This window comes from Bufo bufo, chromosome 9 (assembly GCF_905171765.1).
Source record: "Bufo bufo chromosome 9, aBufBuf1.1, whole genome shotgun sequence".
In the NCBI taxonomy this organism is placed as follows: domain Eukaryota; kingdom Metazoa; phylum Chordata; class Amphibia; order Anura; family Bufonidae; genus Bufo; species Bufo bufo.
The window spans coordinates 184214162-184236812 of NC_053397.1; the positions used below are offsets into that span (position 1 = coordinate 184214162).

The 22651-nt window shown below is 40.1% G+C and overlaps 1 protein-coding gene across 1 annotated transcript; it reads right to left on the bottom strand.

Annotated features, from left to right (window-relative positions):
• Nucleotides 1–1288: 1288 nt before the first annotated feature.
• On the bottom strand, nt 1289–19369 carry LOC120979147 (ranaspumin-like). The gene is made up of 9 exons (XM_040407702.1): nt 19277–19369; nt 19097–19161; nt 17062–17118; nt 14582–14638; nt 14305–14355; nt 12833–12898; nt 11559–11606; nt 2317–2440; nt 1289–1334 (listed from the first exon to the last, which is right to left on the bottom strand). Exons 1-8 carry the CDS (start codon nt 19323–19325, stop codon nt 2351–2353), a joined length of 483 nt encoding a protein of 160 aa, XP_040263636.1. The 5' UTR covers nt 19326–19369; the 3' UTR covers nt 1289–1334; nt 2317–2350.
• Between the last annotated feature and the right edge of the window lie 3282 nt (nt 19370–22651).

Genomic DNA, 22651 nt, shown 5'->3' on the forward strand with positions numbered 1-22651 from the left:
GTCTGCGCATTCCGATATTTTGAATGCCGAATCCGGCACTAATACATTTCTATCATTCAGGCAAGTCTTAAGTTTTTTTTGCCGGAGATAAAACCGTAGCATGCTGATGCATCCTGAACGGATTACTCTGATTCAGAATGCATGGGGATATGCCTGATCAGTTTTTTTTCCAGTACAGAGCCCCTGTGACGGAACTCTATGCCGGAAAAGAAAAACACTAGTGTGAAAGTACCCTTATTCTCCCACCACCAACCCACCCATCCACACATAAAAAATAATTTCTGTTACAATAGAAAAAAAAAATTAGAAAAGTAAAATAGCTGCTTTTGATGTTCTGCTGCAGCTGTATCTGTGTTATAAGGCAGCAATTGCAGCTAGAATGCTTTGCCAGACACCCAGCCTCAGCTCCTCACTTCTCACTTCCTGGCTGACAGCTTTCCCTGCCTTTCCCTGTTCAATTTAATTCTTCTTCTTTGTAGCCTTTCCCTTCACTTCCCTCATACTAGAATAGAAGCTTGATTGTGAATGTTCACTGTCCCTAAGATTGTTTTCTGTCAGACAATGCATTGACCCATCCACCCTCATTTACAGCCTAAAACAGAATGACGAGTTTCTCTTTCTGCAAGCGCACTGCCTTGCCTGCTGCATCACTAATTGGCTCATCCAGGCTGTCCGTTGGACTGTAAGCCAATCAGCGCAAGCCCCTCATTTCTCCTTAGCGTCATGTGAGCATCCTTCTTCTTCCTCCCTATTGCTTTTTCCCACCTACATGTGCATCGAAATGGTGCTGCATGCTGTTATACTGGATTTGTCCAAAACAAACTCGAAAATGTTCTGTTGAACTTAGTTTTGGAAAAATCTGAATGAACCTGTTTCGTTACAAACTGGTTCACTCATCTCTACTCTGCTAATGTATATTCATCCAACAAAAGTTTTTTAAGACTAGATCAACACTTCTGATACTAATAGATGGTCATATTAGAACCCTATACTAAGACTCTCCCAAGTTATATCAGCGCAATTAATAAGAACTTAGTCATGATATATTCAGTGTGCAAATAAACTAGAATGATTACAATGCAGTTTCAGGAGACCCTGCACATCTTTTGTGGACACTCAATCATTCCTTTATTGGCACTAATGAATGTAACTCAAACACTGTTGATACATTTTTTTTAAAACACACATGGAGTTAGATTTAAAATGGTTTATTGATAGGTTTACACATAAGACTTCAAGAAAATAAGAAATCAAGAAAATAAAATAATCAAACATATGATTTTTTTTTCTTTTTTATTGTATGCTTTCTTCTATTTTACTACATGCATCCAATGCTAGAAAAAATAGATAAATAAAAGATGAATTAGACACTTAGATGCAACACTATACATACAACTTTCTATCAAGAAAATAATAATAAGATTCTTTTTCCTAATCAATGTACAATATTGTTGTGTAACACAGAGATAAGAAAATTGATTTTATCAAATCAATTTGTCTCACTAGCAAGAGTTCTTAACCTGTGAGTGGCATTCTCCAAAGGTGAAGAAGCACTCACTTGTGGATTGATAGACAGGGCTGAAATTCTTTCCCTGCCCAGTCAATGCCATGCCAAAGGCTCTGCTTCTGCTACTGACGGCGACAGCTAAATAATTGCATGAGATTGACAGGGCTGTGCAAGATGTCCGACCTTGTTTCAAATGGCAGGTGGGTGACTCTTCAATTGTGGGGACATTCCCTTGTAAGCACTCTTGCTAATGAACCAGATCAATTCATTAGAATTGATTCACTCATAGTGTAACATCATTGCCTGGTATGTCTTAATGCTTCAAATAACTGGGGAAATTTACCAGAGACTGATGTTTTATACTGGTCTTTGAAAGCTCCTGTTCTGCCGGAGGATGCATCCAATTTAAGACAACGCACTAAATTTATCGAATGCCGCACGATGTTTGGGAAAAACAAGCCAGATACATCCAGCTATTTACAGCTCATTATAATAGGGGGACAGCCCCACTGTTCCACGGATATTACAAAATCGGAGACAATGGCATCAAATCACAAAAAATTTCATATTTTTTGCACAAAACTGGTGTGCACCAAATTTTGTTCATTTTTTTTATGCAGAATTCTGTTGAGCATGAATTATTAAATTCCTTTAAATATCTCAGAAGCTTCACAAAACATTTACGGTTGTGTGAATAAATCTTAAGCATGCGTTATAATGTAGAAAGCTACAGTTGTTGAAATAAAACATTTCTGGTAGTTTATTGAAGATTATTTGAATGTTAAATCACGTCTTTTATCATAATTTACCGTGTTTCTTTGACAGCTAGGATTAGTTCTTGACTTAACCCAGGATACTACCCAGGCCACCGCTAAGATTAACCAGACCACCGCTAAGATTAACCAGACCACCAGCAGTACCAAGACCTTTGAGCTGGAAGAAAAATAAATTTTATAGACATTAAATAATGGTCGAACTAAATATTTGTTCAAAGATTCAACTCTAATAAACAAGTAAATCCTTGTAATTTGTCATATAGCTGTACTTTAACATGGTACGGTACAATGATTTAAATTGCTGCTAACCATTAAACTTTCTACAGAAACAATTCAAAAAGGACAGGCAAAGTCCTTTAGGAAAACAAATAGGCATTCAAGCACTTGTGACATATGACAGACCTTTGCATGTACCAGAAGGTCCTTGTTGAAAAATTGCTCAAAAAAATGACACCCCGCCAGCACCCTTTCCCGGCCTAGTGTCACAAGGAGGGAAAAGTTTTGGAAGATAGTGAAGGAGTACGTAGCAGACCGTGTCAGCGTCCTCAGTGATCCTTACAACTACTGTGTGTCCATGCTGGACACGTGGCATGAATTGGCGCTCTACGCCTTGGGGGTGCTGGCCTGCCCAGCATTTTGTCTGAGCAGGTATTTAGTGCTGCTGGTGGCATTATAACAGATAAGCGTATCCACCTGTGAACTGAAAATGCTGACAGGTTGACTCTTATAAAAATGGACAAGGCCTGTATTGCCCCAGACTTCTCGACTCCACCAGAGGAAAGCGGATGAACAAAGGCACTTTAAATGTGTTGTTTAATGTACTGAATACTAGGGATCGACCGATATTGATTTTTTAGGGCCGATACCGATAATTTGTGAACTTTCAGGCCGATAGCCGATAATTTATACCGATATTCTGGGAATTTTCATTTTTGAGAAAAAAAAAATTTCCTACACAAATCTGCTGAAAATTTATATGTTTATTGTTAATGTGTATTTTTACATTTTTTTTGTAAATCTTTTTCATTTATACTTAATATTTTTGTGTTTTTTTCTGTTTTGTTTTACTAACTTTTAGCCCCCTTAGGGACTAGAACCCTTGTCCTATTCACCCTGATAGATCTCTATCAGGGTGAATAGGAGCTCACACTGTCCCTGCTGCTCTGTGCTTTGTGCACACAGCAGCATGGAGCTGAACATGGCAGCCAGGGCTTCAATGGTGTCCTGGCTGCCATGGTAACCGATCGGAGCCCCAGGATTACACTGCTGGGGCTCCGATCAGAGGAGCAGGGGAAAGGGGATCCTGTGGCCACTGCCACCAATGATTAATACTGGGTGGGGGGGCGCACTGCGCCACCAATGTTTTTACTAATGGGATGGGGGTGGGGGGCGCACTGCGCCACCAATGATTAATACTGGGGGGCTTGGGGGGGGGCGCACTGCGCCACCAATGAAGATAAGTCTCTCATTCATATACAGGAGGCGGGAGCTGGCTGCAGAATCACATAGCCGGCTCCCGACCTCTATGAGCGGTAGCTGCGATCCGCGGCACCTAAGGGGTTAACTACCGCGGACCGCAGCTACCGTTCATAGAGGTTGGGAGCCGGCTATGTGATTCTGCAGCCAGCTCCCGCCTCCTGTATATGAATTTATGAAAGACTCATCTTCATTGGTGGCGCAGCGGCCACAGCCCCTCCCCTTCTCTTGTCTTCTCTCCTGTCATTGGCGGCAGCGGCAGCAACATCACAGGGGGAGGTTGACACTGCTTCGTTCTCCCCTGTGCTGCGGAGGGAACACAGAGAGCGCTGAGAGCAGCGCGTTCTGTGTTCCCAATACGTTATCGGTATATCGGCAAAATAGATGCCGATACCGATAACGTTCAAAATCCTGAATATCGGCCGATAATATCGGTAAAACCGATAATCGGTCGATCCCTACTGAATACACTGTATTCCCATGCACCCCTTCCACCACCAAAAAAGGGTATGTAGTTTAATTTTCCTTTTCTCATCCTCCTCCTCCTCTTCCATCATATCAACATGCTTATTCGTCGCATATAATGCCCTCGCATATAATTTTTTACAGGGTCAGCTCAACTGCAGGCCCTCACATATAATGTTTTACAGGGCCAACTCAACTGCAGGTCCACACATATAATGTTTTACAGAGTCAGCTCAACTGCAGGCCCTCGCATATAATGTTTTACAGGGTCAGCTCACCTTCTGATGACGACAGCAAAGTTTTGCCTGTTGGTACTCTCGCACACATGGTTGACTTCATGTTAGGCTGCCTTTCTCACGACCCACACGTTATACGCATTTTAGACGACACGAATTACTGGTGGTTCACCCTTCTTGACCCCTGCTACAAAGAGAACTTCTCATCTCTCATTCCTCTGGTGGGGAGGACAAGCAAAACGGTGCTACACCAGAAGGTCCTTGTTGAAAAATTGCTCCAAAGTTCATAGGGCAGACATCCAAATGGATCGTCGCCGTCACAGGGACAAGCGATCACCTAGAAGTTATCTAGAGTCAACAAAGCGATAGCAGGCCCTCACCTACAAGTCCAGTCTCAGTAACCAAGATTCTGGTCAACACAATCCTCACAATGATGGCACATTGGGTGAATGTTGTGGAGGCTGGGAGCAAGTTGGTTGCTAGCACCAGACTTGCCCTCCAATAGATCCTCGTTAATGGAAAGTGTACTCGTTCCAATAACAGGGCCGCTTAGGAGTCCTGTATTGTTATTTTTCGTCACTACCTCCCTGAGTCGGGAGTGGGTCATTGCCACACGCCTGCTTCTTTCCTTGCATGCTTGTGCTTTAATAACTTGACCCACCCTCTCTGGGTGGTTCACAATTAGGAAAAAAAAGGGGCAAGGCAACAACAGCCAATCAGATTTCAGCCATTGATCTCCCTTTGTTGTGGTATCCCTTTCTCAGGCTCCCTCTCCGGCATCGAACCCTGATTCCCCGTTACCCGTGATCAAAATGGTAGGCGCAGAAAAGAACATCGAAAGTTGATAGGACAGACATCCAAATGGATCGTCGCCATCACGGGGACGTGCAATCGCCCAGAGGTTATCTAGAGTCACCAATGCGGCAGCAGGCCTTCGCCCCTAAGGTTTTAGATGGTCAGATCAGCAGGCCCTTGCTCCAAATGTTTTTGAGGCTCACCAGCAGGCCGTGAATCATAATTTTTTAAGGGTGTGTATGATGCCCTCCTTTATGTGTAACAAAGGGTGTTTTGGAGTGCCGGTTCTTAGTAATTTTTGGCAACCCTTTCACTTAGTGCATAGTCTTTATGAGTGTAGGAGTCTCACTACCTGAACTATTGTACCACAATGTGAATGAGGCCCTTCATTATGTGATATACAGGTTGTATCGGAGTACCTCTTCCTTGTGATTTTTGGCAGCACTTGCACTTTATATACAATTAAATATACAGGAAAGAATGTTTCTTAACAATTTTTCCTCTAAAATTTATATTGTCAGACTGTAAAAGTGGCGTACTACTCGGACAACATCGTTCCCAGCAGCAACCTGGGAGTCCAAGATGCATCGAGACATCTTCCTCATGCTGTTCCAGAACCATTTCGGTGGTGTCTCCATCAATTTCTGACCTTTTCCTATGAACCAGGCATCCTCCCATCTTCAGAGCAGGGGGTGCCTGGTTTAATGCTCGGGTTCTCCTATTGACTTCCATTATACTCGGGTGCTCGAGCATCACTAACAATTAGGTGGTCATTTATTATATAGAAATAAGTCTGTTAGGCATATTTCTAACACAGATTGTGGCGCAAAGGTCCTTAGCACCGCAATCTGCATATTTTTCCCGCTCATGCCAGGTCTAAAAAAGGATAGCGTGGACAGGGAAAGGGATACAGTTATGGTCATCCAGTTATTGGATACCACCGCCATACATTAAACGGATAACACCTCTGTACAGTGACCAGATAACACCGCTATGCCGTGACCAGATAAAAGGGTGTAAGAGGGCATAGTACACGGAATGACTAGAGGCACTGCACAGGGTGTGGTAAGAGGCCGCAATGTAGGGTATAAGGGGGCACAGTACGGAATGAGGGGCACAGTACGGGGTGGGGGCACAGTCACATGACCCTGCGACATTAGAAGGTCCTTTTGGTGAATGAGGTTCATACGCCACCATAATGAGAGGCAGAAGAGTGAGACAGGGGTGTGATTATGTAGCTAGAGATAAAAAATGTAACTGTTCGCCAGTACAGGCCCCAAAAATTAGCCAATAGGCATTCAACTGGCAGCAAAGAACTATGGCTTCTGTGGCTGGAGGCACATTAGGCGGTCACAGGATAAAAATGGAACTGTCGGCTAGTACAGGCCCCAAAAATTTGCCAATAGGCATTCACCTGACAGTAAAGAACTTTTGATTCTGTGGATGGAGGTACATTAGGCATTCACAGGATAAAAATTTAACTGTCGGCCAGTATAGGCCCCGCAAATTAGGCAATAGGCATTCACCTGACAGCAAAGAACTTTTGATTCTGTGGCTGGAGGTACATTAGGCATTCACAGGTTAAAAATGTAATTGTCAGCCAATACAGGCCCCAAAAATTAGCCAATTGGCATTTACCTGATAGAAAATAACTTTGAATTCTGTGACTGGAGGTACATTGGGCGGTCATAGGATAAAAATGTAACTGTCCGCCAGTATAGGCCCCAAAAATTAGGCATTCACCCAAAAAAAGTGGCATTTTATGCCACTGTTTATACATAATACAAGGACCATTTTTTGTTCTGGGTGGTGGCGGATATGTGTGGGCTGGCATGAGGAAATTCAATTACACATGGTCACCATAGGTGTTGAATTCCTCCGAGATCCATGCCTCATTCATTTTAAAAAATGTGAGGTAGTCCCCACTGTCATTATCGGTCACGATCCCCACGGCTGCGCTGAACGTCCTTTCAGACAGGACACTCGACGAGGGGCAAGCCAAGAGTTCCATGGCAAATTGTGCCAGCTCTGGCCACAGGTCAAGCCTGCACACCCATTAGTCAAGCGGTTCCTCGCTTCTCATAGCTTCCACATCGGCCGTTAACCCGATGCAGTCTGACGCCTGTCGGTCTAGGCGTTCCCTGAGGCTGGATCCAGAGGGCGGCTGTCGATGGGTTGTCTGCAAGAATGATCTCATATCCGAAGTGACCAACACATCTTCAAACCGCCCTCTTCTTGCAGGCATGGTAGGAATAGTACCTCTAACTGTTTCGCTGTGGGTGGAAATTCCAGTGCCCGCAACAGCAGAATGCAGCATCTCTCGCAACAAGGCCTGTAAATACTGCATACTGACAACCCTCTGTGATGCTGGTAACATGTCCACCATTTTGTGTTTGTACCAGGGGTGTAAGTACGTTGCCACCCTGTACAGGTCCTTGACCTTTATGCTTTTTATACGGGGGTCCCTCTTCAAACACTGGAGCATGAAGGCCCCATTTGCACTACATTGGAAGCTGTGGAGCACCCTGGCTCCTTCTCATCGTCCAGGAGAATGTCGTCCTCGGTCTCCTCCCCCCAGCCACAGACAACACCAGGGATCCCCGAAAAGTTTAAAGCCTGCTCTTCTTGCTCCTCTTCCTCCTCCCTCCAGCCACCATCCTCCTCTGACTCCTGCTGACTTGTCTCAGATGGAGTAGCCCCCCCTGGGAATTCATTCAGCATTGCGTCTTCCTCATCTTCCAGCTCCTGCTCCTCGACGGCTTGATCAATGACACAACGCAATGCACGCTCCAGAAATACACGCCAAACTGGGCTGTAAAATATCTCACTGCACCGCTGAACGGCAAACAGGCCTACATTTTTTTCTATTTTTACACAAAAGGCTTTTCAACAGATAAGTGCAACGATGAAAGGCAAATATATTTGTATTTCGCCAGTAATACATGGCAAACTGGGCTGTAAAATATCGCACTGCCCCGCTAAAATGGCAATTAGGCCAAATTTTTTTTCTATTTTCACACAAGAGGCTTTTCAACGGATAAGAGGGAGAGCAACGATGAAAGGCGAATATATTTGCATTTCACCAGTAATACGCGGCAAACTAGGCTGTAAAATATCTCACTGCACCACACAAGGGCAAATAGGCCCTAATTTTTTGGGGGTTTTTACACAAAAGGCTTTTAAACAAATAAATGCAATGATGAAAGGGAAATATATTTCTATTTCGTCAGTAATACACAGCAAACTGGGCTGTAAAATTTCTCACTGTACTGCTGAGCGGCAAAGATATTTTTCCTTTTTCCACTAATACATGAAAAAAGGGCTTTAACCACCTCAGCTCCCCTAGCTTAAACCCCCTTAATGACCAGACCACTTTTTACAATTCAGCACTACACTACTTTCACGGTTTATTGCGCGGTCATACAACTTACCACCCAAATTAATTTTACCTCCTTTTCTTCTCACTAATAGAGCTTTCATTTGGTGGTATTTCATTGCTGCTGACATGTTTACTTTTTTTGTTATTAATCGAAATTGACCGAATTTTATGCAAAAAAATGAAATTCTTCACTTTCAGTTGTACATTTTTTTTTTAAAACTACATTTCTATATAAATTTTTCTCTAAATTTATTGTTCTACATGGCTTTGCTAAAAAAAAAAAATGCAATAAGTGTATATTTATTGGTTTGCGCAAAAGTTATAGCGTTTACAAACTATGGTGAATTTCCGTATTTTGAAGCAGCTCTTACTTTCTGAGCACCTGTCATGTTTCCTAAGGTTAAACAATGCCCAAACAGTAAAAACACACCACAAATGACCCCATTTCGGAAAGTAGACACCCTAAAGTATTCGATGATGGACATAGTGAGTTCATAGAACTTTTTATTTTTTGTCACAAGTTAGCGGAAAATGATGATTTTTATTTTTATTTTTTTCTTACAAAGTCTCATATTCCACTAACTTGTGACAAAAAATAAAAACTTCCATGAACTCACTATGCCCATCACGAAATACCTTGGGATGTCTTCTTTCCAAAATAGGGTCACTTGTGAGGTATTTATACTGCCCTGGCATTTTAGGGGACCTAAAGCATGAGAAGAAGTCTGGAATCCAAATGCCTAAAAATGCCCTGTGAAATCCTAAAGGTGCTCTTTAGAATTTGGGCCCCTTTGGGCACCTAGGCTGCAAAAAAGTGTCACACATGTGGTATCACCGTACTCAGAATAAGTAGTGCAATGTGTTTTGGGGTGTATTTTTACATATACCCATGCTGGGTGAGAGAAATATCTCTCTAAAAGTCAACTTTTCCCATTTTTTTATACAAAGTTGTCATTTTAGAGAGATATTCCTCTCACCCAGATATTTCTCTCTCGTAGATGAGCTCGTTTACCTGCAGTTCCTGTGAACGCGCGCTCCTGTGTGCGCGTGTTCACAGTAAATCTCGCGTCTCGCGAGATGACGCGCCGGCGCGTCTAGAAGGAATGAATCGACCGCCTCCGGAAACGCAATCCTGCGTTAGGCGGTCCTGAGGCGGTTAAAACAGATAAGTGCACCACTGAGCGCCAAATATATTTTACTTTGGCCACCAATACACGACAAAAATGGCTGTAATTTTAACACTTCACCAGACAACGGCTAATAAGTCCTTTTTTCCCACTAATACAAGCCAAAAAATGCTTTAGAACACATAACTGCACCGCTCAAGGGCAAATAAGATGTAGAAATATTTTCTTGTAATGAACCTTGTTAATGCCTATATCAAACAGCACTTGCACCCCAATAAGAACGGTTTGCTGGAAATACAGATCTGTATAATGGCAATTTGTATCGCCAGTCAGTGCAACAAAGTGTAATCGGATTGTTCCTATTGCCCAGGCTGTCACCTCCCTGACTAAACCCTGTTCAACAGAAATGCAGTGGAATGATTTCTCCCTATCTTACCCTTACACCTTGAATAATCTTTCCTTGCACATGTAAATCTTTTTTTTTTAGCACAATGACAATTTTTCTATCACTCTCCCTAGCGCCTGCAGACACGTCTCGCCCTGCACTAAGTACGCTGGTGAATGGCAGAATCTAAGATGGCTGCCGTATTTATAGGGCTGTGACATCACAGGGCTGGCTGATGATTGGCTGCATACATGTCAGTATGGGTGATCCCACCTTCCCAGAATACCTTTCTCCATGTCCTCACACGTGCAGCAGCCATTTTAGGAAAACTGCAAATTTTTCATGAAATTCATAACGAATTCCACTTCATCAGCTTCGATTCGCTTATCTCTAATTATAATTAATATAAAATGATTAGCTCCTGTAAAAGTTCCTTGGGAGTACATGACTTTAAAGTAATGGAACAAAAAAGAAAAGTTTGTTAAAAATTCAATCACTCCACTGATAATGCTGCTGCTGCTTAATTTAGAGACCAATTACAAATGATACAAGAAAAATGCTTTATCACATCAATTGATATATTACATTAAAGACGACCTGTCCCCTCTCCTTTTGTCTATTTTGATAAACTGTATATGTTGTGCAGCTCCTCTATTATTCCTCCTGGAAATATGTAAATAAAATTGACAACTGGACATTACTATACCCCTTGTCAAAAGGGTTTGTTACTACACAGATTTGTTTCTAGTAGGACTAATAGATGAATGGAATAATATAGAGTTCTAAGATATGATGCTCCAGAATTGTTACATTATGGGGAATACAAATATTTACATTTCAGGAGAGCTGATACGTCATCCTTAAAGGGGTTGTCCAAGTTAAATAAAAATCTGCTTTAAAAAATAAATTTAAAAAATCATAAACTCACTTGTATCTCCCCTGTCGTTCTTATTGTTGCTGCTCCAGTCCTCCTCTAAGTGCTTATATACAAGGCTGAAGCAGTAACGTAAAGGTATCCAGAAAATGACCTCTGCAGCCAATCACTGGCCTTGGGTACAACTTGTAAGCAAACTTTCAGGTAAAGTTTTGAGTGTTAAGGTAGCATTTCTTAACATTTCAGATATAATTTATATTATAGTTATTTGCCCTCCCTTAACATCACTTAATAAGAAATTCAGATTGTATTGGAAATTGAAAACACAGAAGGATTTAATAAATAATATTGTATATAGTTTTTAATGAAGGGAGAAGTAAACTATATAAAGATTAAAAAAAACTCCTATACAAGGGTTGTCTAAATTAAATAAAAAAATTGCCCATATCACCATGTCACCTCTTTCTATACAGTCAAAGAACACATTCTGTACAATATCAGAAAGAAACAAAGTTTCCATGCATAATTGTGTCCTTACCACGCCGCATGCTAAGTGTGCCACAGTTCCAGTTAATCTTAGTTCATCCTGTAGTAACACGAAAACACAAGTTTAGGTTTTTAGATGTTACTTGCAGCATATACTGTATTTCATGATCTCCACAACCACCATGTTCCACAACCACCATGTTTCAGAAGAAAAATTATTCAAATCTTTTTGCAAAGATTGTAGGTGAAAATCATTATCACAGAAGTCCCGTGGGACTTTGGTAAATAAATTCCATCAATTTTTAAACTTGAAAAACCTTTTTAAAACTTGGATCTGAAGTCAGCTTCAGTATCGGTTGGTACCTTGGTACCGAAGCCGACTTCTGATCCAAGTTTTAAAATGTTTTTCAAGTTTACAAATCAAAGTCCAAAGTTATTCATCGAAGTCCCGCGAATTGGAGTTTTGAACAAATCAACTTGGGGTCTTGGATCTAAAGCTCGATTCGCTTAACACTACTTATCTGCATTCTAGTCAATTGAGCACTAACATTATAGGGAAATGTAGGAAAGTCCCATATTATGACTGATTGGGAAAATGTACAAAGACATAATGATAACAATTAGTAACAGTATCTTGGGAAGGTGAGAACCTGAAGGAAGGTTGAAAAATAAAAGCATAATGTGACCGGTTTGGATGCCCGGGGCCCTACCACATTTCTTATATGTTTCATACAGTATGTTATCATTGTGCTTAAGCTGGCTATACCATTAGATAAGGACAGCAGATGACACTAATTTCATGGGAATCTGCCAACAATTATATATGGTTTGGGAGAGCCTGGCAGCATTATATCAAGGTTTAACCTCTTAAGGATGCAACCTAGTTTTGTACTTAAGGACACCGGTTCTTTTTTTTTTTCATCTCCATATTTCAAAAGCCAGAACTTTTTAACTTTTAGAATTTTCCATTAATTAGCCACATTGGAGATAATTGTCCTTTTTTGTTGGTTGGACGAATATTATTTTTTTTAATGCTGACATTTTGGGATAACTCTAATGTATTGTATAACTTTTATATCATTTTGGTGTGACAGTGTTAAAGAACACAATTCCACCATTGTTTTAGGGATTTTGATTTTACGATGTTCACTATGCGGTAAAAATTTACTTTATTCTATAGGTGAGACTATGGAGATGTTGGTTTTTTTCTGTAAGAGCACAGTTAATTTTGGTATGAAAATAGATAGATAGACTGCATGTATAAAATGTTACATTCTCATTAACAAATGTCCTGCTATAAAATAAATAAGTAGATTAAAAACTTACTGCAGCCTTCAGGATGGCAAAGACTGCTTTTTGTCCAGCATTTCCAATATCTCCTACAAGTTCTTCCTGTAGTAGGATACAAAGTTCTAAAATTTTACACACTAGAATTTCAGATAAACAATCAAATTATTTTTTCATTTTGATGTAAGTGTACACATAAAACCCTTCAATTAATTAATTTAGCATTTGGGACCAACAAAATATGGGTCTGCTTTTAATTTTATGCAAACATGATGTTGAGAAAGTTTTTCTATCAGTTTATCTGTCATCTATCTGTATACAGTATATCGGGACAAGCATGTAATAGAAACCACAATACAGTAACATATGAACTGAACTGAATATTAAGTGTAAAACCAAATTTATCTTGCTGTCAAGTAAGAGTAGGGAACAGTGCAGCCTTATGCTCCATCCAAGCAATTGTTCCTACCTACTTGCACAATCCATCCTAAGTGACGGCTCACAACTGGTCGAAAGTCCCTTCTTAAATAAGTGCAGGGGCCTAAACCAAAATGGGAAAAAGAGTAGCAAGGCAGAAAGAGGTGAAAACCAGACAGGTAAAAACAGAACTGGATCAGGATCCCAAATCAAAAACAAATACATGGCAAAGTGAAACCAGGAGATAATTTAAGAGATAAAGGTCAGAAACTAGCATAATCAAATACCAATAGGGTCACGTCAGAGACAAAATCAGTAATCAGAAGCAATGTCAAAGTCGGCAAGCAAAGGTCAGTGATCCAGAATAGAAAACACACAGAAGCTAGTCTAGCTTAAAAACCAATCACAGACACCGGTGGCCAGCAGCTGCTTGTTTTAAATAGCTCGCCCATGTGACCTAGGCACAAAGCCTGATTAGTCAAGCAGCCCCACTGTCAGAGGGGCTAGTTGTCATAGCAACAGGTCGACACCTGCACCGCTGCCATATTGTCGGTGGACTCGCCTCAGGAGCACAGACAGGTTAGTGCATGACACTTGCCATCTTCTGTCAGCCATTTATTTTAATTATTTCAATAGTGAACAGAAAAGCTAGAGCACATTTATGAGTGTAGAGGACATTATACATTTTTGCATTGTGATATTTTATTATAAATATCACACTTTTTTCAATTTTTCATATCAATTATAATAATTATATATAATAATAATAATACATTAAGCTCTGTAAGAGCAGAGACACAGTTTCTTTGTGGCAGTCTTTGCTGCAGTTTTTGAGAAATAGAAGTAGATCCAACAGGAAGGAGAAATATAAATCATTCCTTTATAATTATCATTGTCTTCAAACCCAATTGTCTCAAAAATGAAAACTGCCACAAAATGCAGTATCTTCTACCACCCTAACAGGACGATTCAACACCTGCAATATACTGTTATAATTGACTGAACTTGACTCTTCTTTTGAATACTGTATAACTTCTGTATAATGTGGAAGGTACATGATCACTGATCAGCTTTACTTATCTGTATTCACTTACAACTGTTTCATTTGTGCCAATTAGTTTATCCAGAGCGCAGCCCGCACATTCCTGTTAAGGTAGCAGGAAAAACAAAAATATTATAGGACATTAGATATTAACAATATTTTGGTTATTATAATTAGAGATAAGCAACTCGAAGCAAAACAAATTGACTTTGGATCTGAATTTAAGGAAAAATGTGATTCACCACAAAGTCGATTCAAAGTCGATTTGCTCAACAGCAATTATTAATGTACATGCTTAATGTGTCACAACAGGAAGTTATGTTTCTCACCAGTATTTCTATCAATTCACCGAAAGCAGCTTCAAATTCTCTTTTATTGTTTTTCATCTGTGGAATAACAATTGTGAGAGTGACTATGGTGAAGTGCGTGTAAAATCGAATTTTGATAAACATCTGATTAACATCTTATATTACATTTTATTATTTTGAACATAGAGACTTTTTAGACTCTGTAATGTGTTTTTTGTGTCAATTTTGTTATTAGGGCTAAGGTTTTGAGGACTGCACTAAATGACTGTCGGTGTCATTCCTGCTAATCCTTGGATATTGTCCTATACTTGTGTGAGCAGCACATGATCAGGCCATTATATCAGCCTCTGAATATTCAATATTTAGATTCACTGTCAACAAGCAGAGGTCTTGAAAATGACAAGAAATTAAATAATATACATTAGGATTGGGAATCCCCTTAAAAAAGGACCTGTCACCTCTCCTGACATGCCTGTTTTAACAACTACTTGCCTTCCCCCTCTAATACCAATTCTGTAGCACCTAATCTTATGACTCTGGGTTATGCTATTGCTTTATTATTTCAACTAGAAGTTATGAATGAATTGCTAGCAGTCTGCCGTAAGGGTACAGAGGGGTGGTAACCAGTAGGAGGTGTGTCTCACGGTATCCAGTCAGTGCTGCCATTCTCAGACAACTGGTTACCACCCCTCTGTACCCTTACGGCAGACTGCTAGCAATTCATTCATGACTTCTAGCTGAAATAATAAAGGAATGACACAAGATAGAGCCATACGACTAGATTCTCCACAATTGTTATTACATGGGGTAGCTATTAAAAAAGGCATGTCAGGGGTTGTCTTATCATAGACAATGGGGGCATATTGCTAGGATATGCACTCATTGTCTTATAGGTGTGGGTCGCAAGAACTAAACCCTGAAAGTGGTGGAGGGCGCACTGCGTATGTGCAGACGCCCTCCATTCATTTCTAGTGGGCCGCCAAAAATAGCAGGCTATTTCTGTCAGGCCCATAGAAGTGAATGGGGGTGTTCATGTGCGGTGCGCTCCGATTCACTTCTATGGGGAGAGCACTGGGTGGCAGTCGGACCAGAGTCCTCCAGCCACCACTTTGCCGGGCTCCGTTTAGGAGATATCTGAGGGACCCGGCGGTGGGACCCGCACCTATCAGACAATGGGGGCATATCCTAGAGATATGCCCCTATTGTCTGAGATGAGAATGCCCCTTTAAGCCTCCATATTTTTTTTTCTTTTTTACCTAGTGATTAGGATAAGAGGAGGAATTCCATGTTAAAGCAAATATGTCACCTGTAATATTTTGTGCCAATTAAAACCAGATAGTGACACATATTCTTTTATTTATTCGTTTATTTATCTATTTATTTTTTATGTAGATACTTTTATTCCACTGTCTATGCAAAATTAAGGGGGCAGCCATTTTTCCCGGTGCTCTTGTGAAATACATCTAGAACATGCTTTATGCCTTATTCACACAGTCAACGTTCAGTCAGTAATTTCCATCAGTGATTGTTAGCCAAAACCAGCTGTAGGTCTTCCCTATATAGTCTCCACTTCCGGTTTTGGCACAATCACAGATGGAAATCAGTGACCAAAACACTGATGTGTAAATAAGGCTTTACAGTGACCGTCTGGAGTCGACACATGCACTTCTATGGGATAGTTTTCCAGACTCCCCCTGTCACCTGTACACATGTCATTGTACAGAGAGGGAGAAGGAGTACTTATACCGTGACCATCAACTTTTGTGAATTGGGGATCCTGCTTTGAACAGATGTGTTATCTGTCATTGTAATCCTCCCTGAGCAAAGTGTTAGAATATTATTAGGCTTATTAGTGGTCATTGTGAAAACTGCAGGATTTTTTTAAATCCATAGTGACCTAAAAAAAAAAAAAAAAAAAACACCAACAAAAAAGTGTTAACATAAATTAAAGACCTGATTTAAGCAGTAGATCATTTTCTGATTACATTGATTCATTTTAAGTAATGGCTTTTTATTAGTCTCTGTTCACTTTTGCAAGATATTATTATTATTATTTTTACTTTAGAGCTATAGAAGTAAGGCACGTTCAGTTTTCTAGCATATATTGTCAATCTTTGGGGATTTTATTGGGGTTCTGCTATTGGTCACAACAGGAAAAAAGTAGTTTTCTTGCCATCAGAATTACCAGAGAGAATGCTGGAAACCCCACAGAGGCTCTGAATGCTACTAACAGCAGAGGTTTTTATTGCCATTTGTGTTTTATTTTTAAAATGCAAACCATGGAGGGAGATTTATCAAACTGGTGTAAAGGTTTACTGGCTTAGTTGCCCCTAGCAACCAATCAGATTCCAACTTTCATTTTGACAGTTCCTTTGGAAAATGAAAGTTGGAATCTGATTGGTTGCTATGGGCAAGTAAGCCAGGTCTACTTTACACCAGTTTGATAAATGACCCCCCCATGTCCTTATGTATTCTCATTATCAATAAAGTCTGATACTTACCCCATCCTTATAGTTACATATAAAGTATATCAGTTTTTCAAGAAAATCTGGAGTAATCTAGTTAATAAAAGACAAGTAAAAAATTGTAAATATAATGAATGTAAATATAATACGGTTTATAAATATATGACCAGATCAAATTATTTCATATACGTGCAAATATGCATATGAAACCATAAAAATGCACTGTAGTTCACCAGCAGCATGTTATAGATCAGGAGGAGCTGAGCAGACTTATATACAGTATATACAGTATTGTGGTGAAGTTCACAGTAGAGGTGTGGAGGGCATATAGATCTCTGTCCACGTCCCTAGTCCACTACAGGTTCCTCTGGCCCCAAGTGAGGCCAGTAGTGTTGAGCACGAATGTTCGAATAGCGAGAATTCGCGAATATTTAGAATATAGTGCTATATATTTGTTATATCGAATATTCAGCATTTTTTTCCCATCTGAACACATGATTCCTCTCTGCTTCTTGCTTGTGGACCAATGAGAAGGAAGCAATGTCAAGTGCACAACAATACTTAGTGCACCAATCATTAATCTGTAGTCAGACCTGCTAAAATGTGAAGTTGCACAAAAAAATGTAGCCAAAGTGACCCACGCCTGAATATCGCGTTACAAATTCGCATTATGCGATTTTTACATTGCTGATTTTTCGCATTTAATAAAATAATCTCGAATTCTCGAAATTCACATATATATGACGAATATTCTACAAAATATTTGGGAAAAATCGCAAATTCGAATATAGCCCCTGCCGCTCATCACTAGAGGCCAGCTGTGATTAATCAGTGAAGGATAAATCAATCCTCAGTGTGTGAGAGTTTTAGGGGGGTCGCACAGTCAGAGTCGGGAGGACTGCTGGACCATATCCTCCCAAGGTATTGTGTGGTCACTGTCAGGAGGATTGGTGGACCGAGACCCCAATGGGTTGCATTGGTCACAGCTAGAAAGCTGTATGACCCCGTGGCTGAGTGAAGCTGAATACCACAGTCTGAACACTGAGCTAGAGGTGAGTTAGAGAAAACCTCTGTATAGTGAGCGCCTAAGCCGGGTAAGGATTTCATGTTTTGTGTTGATGTAACATGTTGTGATATGAATGCTGCGATTTCATTGTGCCAAGTGATGCCAAATTTGGAAGTGTGATGTGCTGTGTGACAAATAAAGCACTGTTTGAGCTTGAACCCCCCCCCCCCCCCCCGTGTTTGTTGAGAAGACTGTAATTGCTGACCCCCTGAGGGGGAGCACAGTCCCTTAAAATATATACTTCAAAAAAGTGCTGAAACGCTCAAAAAGTCATAAATTATGGTGCACAGATGTTGTGTGCCATAATTTCCAACTTTTTTTATGCCACAATTGGGTTTGATAAATTTCCCTGAATGAATTGGTGATATTCAGTGATTGGCAGCATTTCCTGTACTGAGTGGTACTTGTTTGAGTGGTAAGCGCTCAATACTAGCAATGCAGGGAGGCAGGAGGAAGCTTCTCTGCTGCATACAGGGACAGTTATAATATAGTACTGTCCCTATGTACAGCAGAGAAACTTCTCCCTGCACTCACCGCTCACACAGGCATCGCTCGCGGCGGCGGCTGGTTAATTGCACAGTACACTTGGAGTACAGGGGAGAGCTCACTGACAGCGCTGGCTGTACTTCTCAGTGAGCAGGACTAAAGTGTGGTTATTTATATGTTAATATATATAATGTATTGTCACTTAATAAGCCCCACTACAGGAAGGAGCAGTGTGGGCAGCCGCCCACCAACTCCCTGCCTATCTTCCCAGTCAGTGCAGCACTGTGCTGTTAGGAAAACGGATGTCGGTTAGCAGTGGCTCTGTCCCTACCCATTATTAAAACAAAAAAAAATATGGCAGTTACACTTTAAATAATATAAGAGTTGAACCATTGTAACCACCCAATTTTTTTTTTATTCTGGCATAATACAAATTTGTAATAATTATCATTATAAATATGCCTCCAAATTTCAATGTGAAAAGCAGTTTTTAAGATCTTAAATCTTCAAGATTATTACCGTTAATGCATTTTGGAAGCACTGCAGAGTAGTCGCTGCTTGATATCTCTGTATACAATCAAAGCCTTCCCACACATAGGAAAAAAGTAAAGCAACAAGTCAGTTTAACGTTCATTTATGTAAAAGCTGTACGTTTCAACTGTATGGTGCAATCTACCATATTATATCTACAGTACATACCATGAGAAACGCTGAGACCAGAGAGCACCAAGAAAAAGATAATCTTCATTGTGTAGATTGTTCAGCTCAAGGCATGAAAGGCACCAATCAGAGTTCTCCTTTTATAGGAGAAAATACTGAGGTCACATAAGATGGCGCTGCCCAATATTGGAAAGTGCCCAATATACTGGTTTTTTTAATGTGAGAACTGTAAAGATGAAGAATATTGTTACAGCTAAGAAAACATTTAATATTTGCTATCAATGTATATACTGTATTAAATGTAAACATGAATAAAATAGAATAATGTATTTACCCCCCAGCTTTTTATATATGCCATAATTTGTTCTGCGGAAAACTTTTTTTTGCTTAAGAAATTTAAAGGGAATGTGTCAACAGAAAGTGACATTGTCTGAATCAGATCTTTATGACTGACATACGTTTAAAGAATTTTGAATCTAATTTAGAATTTTCCATGTCGATTATCTATTTTTAAACAAAAGCCATAAAATCCAGCAGTATTTCACATTGGCCACTAAACCTAATAGAAGTCACTTTTTGGTCTGTACAGATCACTTTACTGTAGTTACCTGCATATCTGTCATTCTAACCCTGCCTGTTATGATATCACTTTTTATATAGATAAGTCAGGGTCCACCATTCACAATAGGTGATTGTCAAAGCTTATCTATTCTTTCCCTGTACAATGACCTCTGCACAGGTCACGGAGCATGCCTAGAAAACTTTCCCATAGAAGTCAATAGGGTCCCCTCCGGACTATTGTGTCTATGGTCCATGGGGCTGCCATAAAGCAATGTTATTAATGCTTTCTAAATGCTGTTAAGAACAGCTCAGGCAAGATGGTAGTTACGATAATCGTGTTCAGGAAATAGAAGAAATATATTTGTAATCAGAAAATAAAAACATTAGAAAAAAAGGATATGTTGTGTTGCTGTCTGGTTTTAACTGGTGAAACATATCCCATAAGGCTAGTTTCACACTAGCGGCAGGGGAGTCCGGCAGGCTGTTCCGGCGGGTGATCAGCCTGTCAAATCGGTCCTGCCTCTAGTTCACGTGTGCCCTCGGACTGCCACTCCGTCCCCATTGACTATAATTGGGGTGGGGCGGAGTTCCGGCGGCAGCACGGCAGCGCACGGCTAGAGGCAGCCGGACTAAAAGTACGGGGGTACACGTGAACTAGCGGCAGGACGGATCTGACAGGCTGCTCACCTGCCGGAATAGCCTGCCAGACTCCCCTGCCGCTAATGTGAAAGTACCTTAAGAATGAGTTGTTTTGAGTGATTAACAGAAACGCACACATATTACACCCAAACACCTGAAAAATTCCTGATTTTTTTCATGTTACATGTTTTCATTGTTTTTGTTAGTATGTTTCTTTTTTGTATGGTGATTTTTGTAAGCCAGGAAAATAGAATAATGCATACCCCCACTAATGCCAGCTCCTGCCAGAAAATAAGCCAGGACACACCATTGTCTGAGCATACTTTGGTTTTTCAAAAATGTGAGGGACCCAAAAAATCCAATGCAAGTGAAGAAAATGCTATACAAATGTAATCTAAAATACAACTATAAATGTGGCAGTTTTGTAAAAGATCATATGTATTTGAAAACATTTTAAAATAAGAAACTGAAGTCGGCTTTGGTACCGAGGTATTTGGCTTTGGATTCCTATTTTGAAATATTTATAAAAACGCAGCTAGTAATACCAAAGTCATTCACCAAAATCTTGCGTAACTTCAACCGAGAAGAAGTTTTGCTACAAAGAGCCCATACAGAAAAAGCATTACAAACAAATGGGGTCATTTATAATACTGGTATAAAGTAGAACTGGTTTAGTTGCCCGTAGAAACTAATCAGATTCCACCTTTTATTTTTGACAGCTCCTACTTTACACCACTTTGATAAATGGCCCCAAAAGTTTTCTTAACAAATCGACTTCGGATCTATGATCCGAAGCTCGATTTGGTCAAGCCTACTGAGCACCACCATGCTAATCAAGACCGTGTTCTTGGAGTCTGTGAATATACGCAGAGAGGATCGATAGAAGACAAGGTACTGTAGTGCCAACATATTTTCCTTTTGAATTTAAATTTCATTCCTGAGCCAATCTACATATACTTGGTATTATTTTTCACAGAACACATGAGATTTTTCTTTTGTGCCATTAGATGCGAGACATAATATAGATAAAAAATATTTGGTTTGGGGGGCACTCAGTTATCTAGTGCTGTATGTACTATTGTAGGTCAGTTTAGTATTCAACAATCAATTTATTCTACAATACACATATATAAAAACATATAACATACCTGGGTGTGGGGCACCCACAATGCACTTAGGGTCAAAATGCTTATTAAAAGTGATTGATCAACCTCTTATGATAAAATTAAAATAAAAGGAAAATAGAAAAATATTTTATAAATGGCGTAAAAATATAAAAACATAGAAAATAGTCACTTGTGATGTTGTCAATAATGTCCTCTTATTGTGTAAGACAAAATATATAATAATAATAATAATAATTGACTAGATAGTGTTGTTTCTGAAGAAACCACAGGATGTTGGCTTGAAATCTTATTGGCTGTTTGTGGCTTCACCCACTTTTTAAAATTTGAACCCAAGTCACCCAATTACTGAGTGTGCCAAATTTGAGGACCCTGCCATTAACAGTCAAAGAGCTGCACTAATTAAAATTTTCCCATATAAAACGAATGGCTGAAATGTGATTGGCTGTCAAAGGCTTCACCCACTTTTCCTAAATTCTAACCACACTCACCCAGTGACCCATGGTGCCAGTTTGGGGACTCTTGCTTTCATGTTGTAAGAATAACAGCTTTTTGCATTTTCTCATTGAAGTCAATAGGGAAAATCTGATTGGTTGTTTGTGGCTCTGCCCACTTTTTTAGAGTCCCCAAAATGTGATCGAAATGTTCAGGTTGACCCCATGACTAAGTGATGCAAGTTTGGTGAGTTTAACTTCAAAGCTGTACGAGTGGCAAAAGTTTACAGTTTTCCAATGAAAGTCTATGATAAAAAGTGGGGTTTTCAGGGGGCCGCCCCAGGGGCACGGAGGGTGGGATCGGTTAAAAAAGCACAAGCAACCTATTCGGATATGTGCCGAACAAGTGTTCAAAGTTTGGTATCGAATAGAAAATAGCTTAATTTTCACTGGCCGTTGCTACCTCGGCCCACTTTGGGGTGTCCACTTAAAATTTACCCTTTTATTCGGGTTGACACCAACAATATGTGGTCTGAGTTTGGGGAGTGTAGCTTCAAAACTGTGCGAGTCGGAGCGATTTGAAAATTTTCCCTGTCAAAGTCAATAGCAAAAAAGGGGTCTTCGGTGGTCTGCCACAGGGGCCTAGAGGGTGGGAT

Coding starts and splice junctions, on each gene's coding strand:
- LOC120979147 (XM_040407702.1), bottom strand. CDS start 19,325: ATGAAGATTATCTTTTTCTTGGTGCTCTCTGGTCTCAGCGTTTCTCAT. Junction 17,119..19,096: donor GCTTCCAAAATGCATTAACG/GTAATAATCTTG, acceptor TTTATTAACTAG/ATTACTCCAGATTTTCTTGA. Junction 11,607..12,832: donor TTGCCATCCTGAAGGCTGCA/GTAAGTTTTTAA, acceptor GTGTTACTACAG/GATGAACTAAGATTAACTGG.